The 11,825-nt window shown below is 34.0% G+C and overlaps 4 protein-coding genes across 10 annotated transcripts; 3 read left to right on the top strand and 1 right to left on the bottom strand.

Moving 5' to 3' along the window:
* Positions 1-65: 65 nt before the first annotated feature.
* On the bottom strand, positions 66-3,234 carry Bulli (regulator of MON1-CCZ1 complex protein bulli). Its single transcript, XM_018030052.2, has 11 exons — positions 2,963-3,234; positions 2,576-2,881; positions 2,331-2,505; positions 2,098-2,257; positions 1,917-2,022; positions 1,660-1,813; positions 1,530-1,593; positions 1,218-1,437; positions 968-1,137; positions 535-810; positions 66-414 (listed from the first exon to the last, which is right to left on the bottom strand). Exons 1-11 carry the CDS (start codon positions 3,083-3,085, stop codon positions 96-98), a joined length of 2,073 nt encoding a protein of 690 aa, XP_017885541.1. The 5' UTR covers positions 3,086-3,234; the 3' UTR covers positions 66-95.
* Positions 3,235-3,247: 13 nt separating this feature from the next.
* Positions 3,248-6,121, top strand: LOC108628237 (uncharacterized). Of its 3 annotated transcripts, none has more exons than XM_018030010.2 (3): positions 3,248-5,223; positions 5,315-5,573; positions 5,664-6,121. In XM_018030010.2, exons 1-3 carry the CDS (start codon positions 3,401-3,403, stop codon positions 5,925-5,927), a joined length of 2,346 nt encoding a protein of 781 aa, XP_017885499.1. In that variant the 5' UTR covers positions 3,248-3,400; the 3' UTR covers positions 5,928-6,121. The 3 variants fall into 3 exon arrangements, with proteins under 3 accessions (XP_017885499.1, XP_026672354.1, XP_017885517.1); XM_026816553.1 differs by having other exon boundaries at positions 5,300-5,573; XM_018030028.2 differs by having other exon boundaries at positions 3,249-5,223; positions 5,336-5,573.
* A 169-nt stretch (positions 6,122-6,290) lies between these two features.
* On the top strand, positions 6,291-7,424 carry MCPH1 (Microcephalin). Of its 3 annotated transcripts, none has more exons than XM_026816727.1 (3): positions 6,291-6,526; positions 6,639-6,876; positions 6,967-7,424. In XM_026816727.1, the coding sequence occupies exons 1-3, from the start codon at positions 6,375-6,377 to the stop codon at positions 7,228-7,230; spliced, it is 654 nt and encodes a 217-aa protein (XP_026672528.1). In that variant the 5' UTR covers positions 6,291-6,374; the 3' UTR covers positions 7,231-7,424. The 3 variants fall into 3 exon arrangements, with proteins under 3 accessions (XP_026672528.1, XP_026672525.1, XP_026672523.1); XM_026816724.1 differs by having other exon boundaries at positions 6,618-6,876; XM_026816722.1 differs by having other exon boundaries at positions 6,603-6,876.
* A 230-nt stretch (positions 7,425-7,654) lies between these two features.
* On the top strand, positions 7,655-11,730 carry Tmem63 (transmembrane protein 63). Of its 3 annotated transcripts, XM_018029272.2 has the most exons (13): positions 7,655-7,880; positions 8,107-8,142; positions 8,492-8,618; positions 8,704-8,921; positions 9,026-9,302; positions 9,382-9,485; positions 9,561-9,753; positions 9,823-9,937; positions 10,028-10,224; positions 10,296-10,622; positions 10,691-10,966; positions 11,046-11,279; positions 11,357-11,730. In XM_018029272.2, exons 2-13 carry the CDS (start codon positions 8,123-8,125, stop codon positions 11,561-11,563), a joined length of 2,295 nt encoding a protein of 764 aa, XP_017884761.1. In that variant the 5' UTR covers positions 7,655-7,880; positions 8,107-8,122; the 3' UTR covers positions 11,564-11,730. The 3 variants fall into 3 exon arrangements, with proteins under 3 accessions (XP_017884761.1, XP_026672405.1, XP_017884753.1); XM_026816604.1 differs by lacking the exon at positions 8,107-8,142 and having other exon boundaries at positions 7,656-7,880; positions 8,741-8,921; XM_018029264.2 differs by lacking the exon at positions 7,655-7,880 and having other exon boundaries at positions 7,889-8,142.
* Positions 11,731-11,825: the final 95 nt, after the last annotated feature.

Raw genomic sequence — 11,825 nt, 5'->3', positions numbered from 1 at the left:
ATATGAATAAGATATTTTACAAATGGAAATACAGGAGATGAAATAAAAACATCAAGACAGTTGAATAACATTCCAATTGTAAACTGCTGTAATTCTTAAATATGTTCTGTGTTATTCCATGTTACGATAGAGTCGAATTGCGAATTTATCGCGCGGAGAACGGAGGAGACCGTGGTGTCGTTGGAATTCGTGTCCGAATTACTACTGTTGTCCATTCCTTCAAATAAATGTTTGTAATGCTGAATGTAAGGCTGATAGCGCTCCCCTTTGGTAAAGGCTGTAGCGTTGCACAAACTACGTTGTTTAAAAAACTTGAAAACCGAATAAAATAACGTCGCATCTCCGGTCGCTTTCGCCGCTTCTAGAAATTTTCTGTCGGACACTTGCTCGACCATCCCGACCGATCGAACATAACTAAAAATTGGGAAAAAGAAAGAAAACATGACCAAATAATTGTGAAAATAAATCCACCGCAAGATAAAAAAAAAATTAGTCGCATTATTATATTGTATTTTATCCTTATCATTTGTTTACCGTAACGCTGGCAGAATATGTCCTTTCGAGAGGAGAACTTCAATTATCTCTTCATGAGCGTTTCCTAATCGCTTCAGCATGTCCAAGGCGAGTTGATGAGCAGCTGGATAGAGATTCTCTAAAGACAGCAACAAACAAGCCAAAGGCTTTGAGTCGGCAACCACATGATATTGCAGCAACTGATGAAGCTGATAATACGCTTTACGTTGAACCAATGTTGTAATGACCAACTCATGTAGATAATGCTGCACCGGTATACCGTGTTCCGCCAGCGATCTAGAATGGAAAACCATCAACATCCTAAGCTCGGTTTTAATCGTAACAGCTACACATCTCCTTTTGTTCGCTACACTATATAAAGTGTACATATTTTTCTCGTAACTTTTAACATAATTTGCAGACAGAAAACGACTAAAAATGAGAAAACAAATACCTGATGTACTCAAGGAGGACCCATACTATCATTTTTGGTTCAATGGTGTTCTCAGAAAATTTTGACAGTATGTGACTGTACATGTCGCTCTGATTAAGTTCCAATTTATACTTGTAATTTTCCGCTGCAGTGCTTACACTCTTGGCGTTATTTTGCACCGGGGTACCAATCTGAAGAAGCAATTTATAGACAATGAAAATCAGCACCATAATTAACAAGTAAACAAACAAACGTAAAATTAAGTGATCACCTGATTTTGTATTTCACTTTCCAAATAATTTCTATATACAGAATTCAGCTTGTCAAATATAACTGGCATATTCATCAAAATTACGGGCAATTGCATCATAAAATTTTGTAACACTTGTATCAAAATGTGCTTCGCATTCGTTCGTTGCATTAAAAATTCAACTAGCAACACTTTATCTGTAATAAGTTCTATCAAAACGTCTAACTTCAATTCGATATACCTAAAACGATCGAGTCGTTAAACATGCTGAACCGAGAGGTATATACACAAGAGGACATTGATAGAAAAAGGTGAAGGAAAAGCGATAAATACCATAGGCAACCCAATTTCGCATCAATTATTATGTTTGGCTGAAATACCACCCAATTTGGAGAATCTGTGAATATTAAGGGACAGTAACGAATATAGGAATGTTGATGTTTGCATTTTTAGTCAAGGATACATAGTTGACACGGTTCATAGGTTTGATTCGATAGTGTCTTTCCTGGAACTTTCAAACTATAAGGTTTGATCGACTTTGCCGGTGCTACACTAGTATGATGCATTACGGTTCCGTCACTCACACCAGGTAACATGATGTCAAAAATCATTGAGGTCTGAAAAAATAAACAGGCTACAAATCTACAGTCTGTTCATTAATCTGGCCCTCGACATAGTTATCGAGTACTTTATTCTGTCAACGCGCAATACCTTACGTACTTTTGTAGTTTGATGATGAACGATAATAAGATTATCTACAACGTTAATTGCAAATTTACCGCTCACATCAAGCTTCAAAATATGGCTCCTTTTAATCGTGGTCATTCTGGTTAAAAAAATATATAGAATGAAATACATGGTAAACATATTCGATGCATTAATTTTAAATTGATCAGCATACTTATGCACTGTATATACATGTACAGACGCAGTACCCGTCGAACGGTTAGTACCTGCTTGATGACGTAGCAAAATAATACAAGGCATCCCGTATACAACAGCCAATGCTACATCCCTTTCGTACACAGCCAATTTGCCTTGTTTCGTTGCGCCAGCTTCCACTGAGTTCACAAACACTTTTTTGTATAAAACCAACAATTTTACAGCTAACATAAATGATAAATAAAGCGATACCTTCGAATTTTGTTAATTTATGAAGATTCCCAGGTGTTACATGTAGTGTTTGCATTTGATTTCCTATTGTACCAGATGATAACAGTACCAAATAACTTTGTGGACAGAATACAAACCAATTAACACCTAAACTTAAGCATTTTAAAACCCTGACAGTACGCTTCTCGGGATTTATCTAAAACATTAAAAAGCTTTTGTGATACAAGTAAAGTAATAGATTATGCAATATTCATTTGCTTATTTACTTGAAACAATTCGACACCATAGTCAGTAACAAGCAATATTTCATTTCCATGTGTCCAAACGAATCCTAGTATAGTGGCATTTTTTCCTTTACACGACTGTGAATATTCTATATTGTCCAATCCAGTTATCGGAGAATAATTGATAAACTCGACAGAAAAATTGTTGTGTTGCACTGCCAATATATTCATATCTGGTGAAAATTTGATGGAAATTACCGGGCCCTTGTCTTCCATTCGAAAATTTATATTTTGATTTGGCCCTTTAACTAGTACACCTGTTACACCTCCAGATCGAACCGCAAATACCTGATTACCAAACGGGATTAACATTGGTGTACTACAATGTTTCATCGCAAAATTAGTAGATAGAATAAATAAATTTCGAACCTGTTGTTTCGAGTCATCGAAAAAAACATTCGTAAGGCTACTGACCGATTCAAACCTGATCGGATCCGAAGACAATTCTAAATAATAATTATCATCGTGAGATTCTTGCTCGGCAGTTTCCATATTTTACAATTATAAGATCACTTGCACTCGGTTACTATCTTTCATTGATTTTCGTAAACACGAACATCTGATTGTGACAGCAAAGTAAATACTTATCCTTCCGACTAGTTTGAGGCGCGTAAATTGGTGGCGCAACTGTATTATGGATAAATAAAACCACATTTGGTTAGTGGCTGTTGTTCGTGGTCATAATTTGCAATAATTTTATATAAACTGGTCTAGCTGTGGCCAAATTTTCAAAATAAAGGCATGAGCACTCGGGAGCTGAATTTGTAAAGTTCCATAATTACAAAATGAAAAGAATATGAAACACAAATGATGAAAAACAAAAAGAAGAGGTTTGATGTTCTCAGTGCAAATACTAGTTATAGGCGTCCACGAAGTTCATTGAAAGTGAATTTAAGTTGTGCTTCAAACTTAACAGATTCTGGGAATGATTCACTTGACTTTGATGTGAATAATATAACTTCTTATGGAATTCCATTGAAAAATGTCAGTATTGTTTTAGAAAGAATAGATACAAATAAAGAAAACAAATTGGTCGAAACATCTGTAACGTCAACGATAAAACCTAATCTTTCAAGTAATAATTCTTTAAAGAATAGATTGTCTACCAAAATAGCGGACGCTGTGGATATAATTGAACATAATAATGGAAAAAATGATACAAATCAAGATATTTGTAATACACCAAAAACTACATGTCGAAATAAGAAGTTGAAAAGAACAAATGGTCTAGGAATATTAAGAAAGATTTATGATCTAGAAGAACATTTGAATGTTTGTGAAAATGTTAATTTGGTATCTCATGTTTCAAAAGAATTAGCACAATTAAGAAGTAGAATAAGCAATGATAACGATCCTATGTTGATGGAAATAGATGAAATACCGTGTAGTTCTAAGGAAACAAATAATGACAAGCTCGATTGCTCCATCATCTGTAGAAATAGATTGTCTCAATCTTCTATTTTAAGCATTTCTGAAAGTGCTTTCACAGAAGTACCAATCGGCTGTTCTACTATGATAGATGATAATGTATCAGATGAAGAAGATAATGAGCATCCTGCTCATACTTCCATACAGGAAGTATTAAGAAATAATTGTCAATCTAATCACTTAATCCGAGTACCTCAACAAGTGAGTGACGAATTAGTAGCTCAATCTGTGTATGGTAAAGAAACAGTAGCAATTGAAACAGACAGTGTAAACACAGTGAGAACTTCTTTAAATGTTAATACGTCTGTTGATGTAATAAACAGTAAGAATAGCAGTAGATGTAAACAAGAGGATTCCAAAAATGGTATTAGTAAAAATAAACGAAGAAATAGGCATTCAATAGTTTCAAGCCTTATGCAAGAAAGTACGGATACCGTTCGTACTTCATTACAAATGAATACGTCTTATACTTCAAATCAATTGCAAAATAATATCAATATTGATACAACGAAAATTTCTACAACAGAAAGTATAAAAATACTAGATTTCTGTGATGCTAACAATACAGGGAAGAACAATTTGGATGACCAAAGAACAAACAGTCATAAAAGAACGAGTCAGGATGAAGTAACTTCAGAAAAAATTGATAGCAACTGTAATGAGAATGGAACAACTACCTCATCTTCCATTGTCAATGAAACTACTGATAAAATTGAGACAGAAAGGAATGAAAATATAAAAGATTCAATAACAGTACCTAATGCAAAGAAAGGTAAAAGAAAACTATTACCTCTGCATGAATGTTCAAAATTAGTATCATTTACTCCAGTACAAAACGAATGCCCATTTCCTCGTTCATTAACATTTAGAAAACAATTCAGGGAGAAGAAAAATAATAAATACAATAAAAGTAATTCTGGTAACACTGGAGAACGTTCTATGATAAAAAAGAAAAAAAGTCATGATAAGGAAAAGAAAACACAAAGAAAACCGAGGAAAGTAATCAGTAAAAAGATTATTGTTAAAAAGATCGCTGATAAAGACATTTTAATGAAATTAAGTGAAAATACGGAGAATTGTAAACCGGAAATAGCAAATGTTTGTGCCCCAAATGGGAGTTCAAACGATTTTCAATCGCGGAGAGTATCAAAGAAGAAACGAACGCAAAGATTATATATCGTTACAACAGGCTTATCTAACGAGTAAGATACATTTTTCATTCATATAAATTATACGACTATTGTTCCACCGCTGTCGATACATTTCAACTATTTTTAGTTTTAATTATCATAGATGTTCGTCATGTTCTTATAGAGATAAAAGTCTAGTTAAAAGCGTCGTTCGAGCTCTTGGTTCTGCAAAGATTGAGCCAAATGTTACAAAAAATACAACACACGTAGTAACGACGGGCGTGCGAACGATAAATCTATTGCATGGCATAATAAGAGGCTGTTGGTTGGTCGGCCTCGAGTGGGTTTTAAAGTCTTTAGAAAGCAAAGAATGGTTAATACCAGAAGATTATGAGATGGCACATTTCTCGAAAGCAGTATCGGTAAATAAGATACAGAGTTAAAAAGTATTCGTAATAGGGAAACAGTGAAGTAACTGCGTAATAGCACTAATTTAATCATTTATTTGGTAGGAGAATCGTAAAGATAGACAACTGTTTGGGAAGTCTTATATACCAGAGTTGTTCACTGCTTGTGGACCCATGTACATTGAGAAGACCACGAAAATACCATTTGATGCTTTGATAGATCTTGTAAAAGCAGCAGGTGGTTGTATTACTAATAATCCAGAAACAGCTAAAATTCTAGTTGGCTCAGGAGGGTTGAAAGAAACTTGGATTTTAGATTGCATTACGTCAGGTGAATTGCAGTCATACAATCAGTATCGACACTCGTGAACGCTGATGAAATCATGTAACTAATGACATTTTTTTACATTTGGAAAATAATGGTTTGTGTCATAAATTAATCATGTGTAAATGCCATTAAAATGTGAATGTTATTGTACATGTATATTACACATCTATTTCTCATTATGCAGATACAATTTAATTGTATCTGTGCCAAATAAAAGTCTGTATTTATAAATGACTACTGAGTTTAAATATATATTATCCTAGATCAGAAACGTATTTTAACTAACAGACTTGTACAATTATAGTAAAAAAAAAAACTGGAATAATTCTTAAATTAAAACATTCAATTTCTCTATATTTTACAATGTATATTTATTCATTGACGCACTTGACTTAAGTCATGATAAGGAAAAGAAAACACAAAGAAAACCGAGGAAAGTAATCAGTAAAAAGATTATTGTTAAAAAGATCGCTGATAAAGACATTTTAATGAAATTAAGTGAAAATACGGAGAATTGTAAACCGGAAATAGCAAATGTTTGTGCCCCAAATGGGAGTTCAAACGATTTTCAATCGCGGAGAGTATCAAAGAAGAAACGAACGCAAAGATTATATATCGTTACAACAGGCTTATCTAACGAGTAAGATACATTTTTCATTCATATAAATTATACGACTATTGTTCCACCGCTGTCGATACATTTCAACTATTTTTAGTTTTAATTATCATAGATGTTCGTCATGTTCTTATAGAGATAAAAGTCTAGTTAAAAGCGTCGTTCGAGCTCTTGGTTCTGCAAAGATTGAGCCAAATGTTACAAAAAATACAACACACGTAGTAACGACGGGCGTGCGAACGATAAATCTATTGCATGGCATAATAAGAGGCTGTTGGTTGGTCGGCCTCGAGTGGGTTTTAAAGTCTTTAGAAAGCAAAGAATGGTTAATACCAGAAGATTATGAGATGGCACATTTCTCGAAAGCAGTATCGGTAAATAAGATACAGAGTTAAAAAGTATTCGTAATAGGGAAACAGTGAAGTAACTGCGTAATAGCACTAATTTAATCATTTATTTGGTAGGAGAATCGTAAAGATAGACAACTGTTTGGGAAGTCTTATATACCAGAGTTGTTCACTGCTTGTGGACCCATGTACATTGAGAAGACCACGAAAATACCATTTGATGCTTTGATAGATCTTGTAAAAGCAGCAGGTGGTTGTATTACTAATAATCCAGAAACAGCTAAAATTCTAGTTGGCTCAGGAGGGTTGAAAGAAACTTGGATTTTAGATTGCATTACGTCAGGTGAATTGCAGTCATACAATCAGTATCGACACTCGTGAACGCTGATGAAATCATGTAACTAATGACATTTTTTTACATTTGGAAAATAATGGTTTGTGTCATAAATTAATCATGTGTAAATGCCATTAAAATGTGAATGTTATTGTACATGTATATTACACATCTATTTCTCATTATGCAGATACAATTTAATTGTATCTGTGCCAAATAAAAGTCTGTATTTATAAATGACTACTGAGTTTAAATATATATTATCCTAGATCAGAAACGTATTTTAACTAACAGACTTGTACAATTATAGTAAAAAAAAAACTGGAATAATTCTTAAATTAAAACATTCAATTTCTCTATATTTTACAATGTATATTTATTCATTGACGCACTTGACTTGTTAAATTGTAATGATTAATTGCTGTCAGATGTTTAATTTCAAATAAATCTGATATCAAAGGAATTTATTCTTTATCAGTATTACCAGTCATCATTAGCGTCATCATTAGCGTCTCGTCAGTGCTGTCACCATATGTGTCGGGACAGCCAGCTTCTACATTTACAAAACTTGTGATGAAATACATGATAGAATCGGGATAAAACCTTGATAAAACAGAGACGTTTTATCTTTGTCATAATTAATTGTTTTAGTTGAACTCTGGTTACGATTGACGCGGATGGATCTATAACCTCTCTGGTATGCTACATGGCTACGTACATACGATACATACAATTGCAGTTGCTAAACTTTGGTAGCATAACCAGTAACCGTGTTGTTAACAGTGTATTATATACGTACTCTACGTACCGTACATACATACATACATACATACATACATACATACATACATACATATAATGTGTCAAATTGACACGCATTTGTTGATATGCGATTTTGTATTTATCTAACCGTACGTTTATAGAAATAGTTCAACGAGTATGGGCTACGTATATTACCAGTAAGTAGAAAAGTGTAACAATTTGAAAAATACAATCTTAGTGCTGCGTTTTTTGACATTGTGTAAAATTCGTACAAATACCAAGTTTACCTTTCGCATTTCAACACTGTACGCTATTGTTACTTGTCCTTTGTTTTACGACAGTCTGATACACTTATATTAAAAACAAAAATACAGAAGTAATAAATGGTAAAGGATTAAGATTGTTGTGTAATAATTAATTATACTTTCGTTTTCACGTTCAGAAATAGTTCAGTTTTCTACTGTAGAGGCATGTCATTGTGCAAAGTATATTTCTAATCTAAACAAAGAAAATGTATGCAAAAAATGATTATTACTTAAATGATAGGTCGAGCCAAGGGGAGACACCATCTTCGGATAAATGTATTCCTGTCCCAAGGCATAATACAACAATAATAACCGATGCATATGCAGGCATTCCTGAGAATTTATTGCTAAACTTTTTTGGATTTCTGGTAAGATTTTCCAAAGATATTTCTGTATGTATATCGTTAGAAATAATGATATTATTAATAATTTCGTTATCGCGATACGTTATAGATCCTTGTTATTTTGTTTGGTTTACTTCGTAAAAAAGCATGGAACTATGGACGTCTTGCATTAGTAAATAAAACGGATGAAAGGTGGATGGAATTATTTTATGGAAATAATGAAGGCAGGGATACTGATGCTCTGTGCGTTGAAACTTCTGTTAATTCTCAACTGTCACAAGTCGACAGAGGTTTCTTGTCATGGATCATTACTGCATTTAGAATTACGTGAGTATAATAAATCATTAAGTAATCCAATTTGTCTATTATTAAGTGTATATAATTACAAAGAATATATTAATAATACTTGGAATGATATTTTATAATTTTAGGGATGAAGAACTGTTAACACGTGCAGGGCCAGATGGTTTATTGTATATATCGTTTGAACGACACTTAATCATCGTAACATGCTTAATGGTTGCTGTATCATTATGTATAGCTTTACCAATAAATTTTCATGGCAATATGCAAGGCGACACTGCAACATTTGGTCACACAACATTGTCTAATTTAGATCCAATGTCTACGTGGATTTGGGTGCATACAATTTTAATTTTATCCTACTTACCAGTCGGCGCATACATCATGAGACATTTCTTGAAAAAGGTATAAAAAAATCACAATTAGTCTGTCACCGTAATAATAATAATAGAAACAATTTCTTGTTGAGATATGTATGTCATAGGTACGTGATTTAAGGCATGGTGGCGAACTAGCAGCAAGGACGTTATTAATTACAGAAATTTCAAAGCAACAATGCAACGTGCAAGTTCTTACCGAATACTTCAAGTATGTAAATTCGTGTTTGGCACAATGAAAATTATTCTGTAATTTTATTTCGTTTCGTAATATTATTTTATACAGACAAGTATTTCCAACTTTGACGGTGGAAGATATTACATTAGCCTACGATATTAGACGGCTTTCCGCTTTAAATGCAGCAAGAGATTGTGCCGAACAAGCCAGTTTATATTGCGAAAACTATGCACGAAAAAGAGAACCATTGAAAATGTATCCGTATCCATGCGGCCAAGTGATAGGCTGTTGCTGTAAAAATGTACGTACCTTTTAAAATTAAAATTATCGTAAATAAATAAATAAAATATATCGTTTCTTTTTTGCGCAGCAAGTTGATGCGCAAGAATTTTATACTAACGAAGAAATCCGATTGACTGCGTTGGTTGAAGAAGAAAAGAAAGTAGCGCTGAGCAGACCTCTTGGAGTAGCTTTTGTAACTTTAGGTCTGTTTTTTATAATCTCATGTGTATATCATATATATATATATATATATGTAAACATTGTGAAGTCACTATAATGAAATAATAATTTAGGTACACCCGGCGCGGCTAAAGCAATGCGCAAGTATTTATCAACTCTACCTAATATAAAATGGGTCGTAAATTATGCACCTACACCGTCGGACATCTTTTGGGAAAATTTAAGTATACCACGACCATGCTGGTATCTGAACGCTGTTTTAATAAACTTCGCTCTAGGCATTGTGTTATTTTTTCTTACCACACCATTTGTAAGTAACTTGAGAATTTCAATGACTACATACTTAAAGATTTGTAATATTTTCGTGACACGTTATTGCAGGTAATAGTATCTGCTTTAAATAAATTGCCGATCACAGGGGAGATTATGAATCTCAGCCCAGTAGTTTCGTCTTTCCTTCCAACTGTATTACTAGTTAGCGTGGCCGCTTTAATGCCCGTGCTAGTAGCAAGAAGCGAATCGTTAGTTAGACATTGGACCAGGAGCAGTCTAAATCGAGCAGTGATGACAAAAACGTTACTTCTTTTACTACTGATGGTCCTTATATTACCTAGTCTAGGTTTAACTAGTGCACAAGCATTTTTAGAATGGACTGTAAACGCAGCCAATGATACAGGGAGATGGGACTGTGTATTTCTACCTGACCAGGTAATTAATTGCAGAATGATTTATGAAATTATATAAATTATATAGATCTATATACGTATACTGTTTAGGGTGCTTTATTCGTAAACTACGTAATTACTGCAGCTTTACTTGGAAGTGGATTGGAATTAGTAAGATTTCCTGAATTAGCTTTATATACATTCAGATTGTGTGTAGCTCGTAGCAGAGCTGAAAGAATACACGTTAGAAAGGCAGTATTATGGGAGTTTCCCTTAGGTGCCCATTATGCCTGGCTACTCTTAGTCTTTACTATGACGACAGTGTACAGTTTAGCTTGTCCGTTAATTACACCCTTCGGACTACTGTATCTTGTGGTGAAACATTTGGTACGTCTGAACGATTCATTCGTAGACTGATGATCCGAGTAACAGTAATAAATAAATTATATTTTTATATCGTATTTAGGTGGATAGGCATAACTTATGTTTTGCCTATGGACCAAGCGTTGGTGGTGGTCAACTGGCCGGAGCAGCGGCAAGCGCTACCGGAGCCGCACCAATTTTGGCTCAGGCTGCGCTCTTGGCTTTAGGTTTAGTAAGAAGAGGGCTATCGCCTTTAGCTGCGGTACAACTCAGTGGTCTCGCTGCAAGTATTTTGGGTCTCGTGACTGGTGCCACTTTGCCTTCGTCCAAGTCTAAGGTAGACTAGTTACATTTCTTCGAATTTATTATATTATTTATCTATCGCAATATGAGCATCTGATTTAATTATTTTAGGCACAAGTGCATAAAAGAGACTTATCGGCAGGTCAGAATTTCGTAGCACCTGTACTACGAGATAAACAGACCATCTTAGAAGAGATTTTGCCCGCGGAGGAGAATGTTGATATTAATGTAACAAATTCGATAGTAGCAAATGAGCAAGCTTCGGCACAAGAGAGTCCGAAACTTTATCAAAATTATGGCAATGAATCTCATGCGTAATAACGTTCGAATAAGATTATTCAAATCAATTATGCAATATACGAAAAAAGTATTAAAAAGATTTGATGAAAGTACAGTGGAACACATTGGACGCTTATCGATCATGAAAGTGTAATGTGTTGATTTATCGTACAAGTATGATAATTATATTTCTTTGTAAATGAAAACGACTTATTTATGGTCTATTAAATACCAAAATAGTAGCAGCTTTTTATAACAAGCGTATAAGTGTAATTTTCTATCTGAAAACTATATAAAGGTA

Source organism: Ceratina calcarata, unplaced genomic scaffold (genome assembly GCF_001652005.2).
Source record: "Ceratina calcarata isolate Rehan_Ccalc_2016 unplaced genomic scaffold, ASM165200v1 scaffold127.2, whole genome shotgun sequence".
NCBI classification, from domain to species: domain Eukaryota; kingdom Metazoa; phylum Arthropoda; class Insecta; order Hymenoptera; family Apidae; genus Ceratina; species Ceratina calcarata.
Note: the sequence above shows the minus strand (reverse complement) of the source record. Positions and strands in the feature narration are given on the sequence as shown.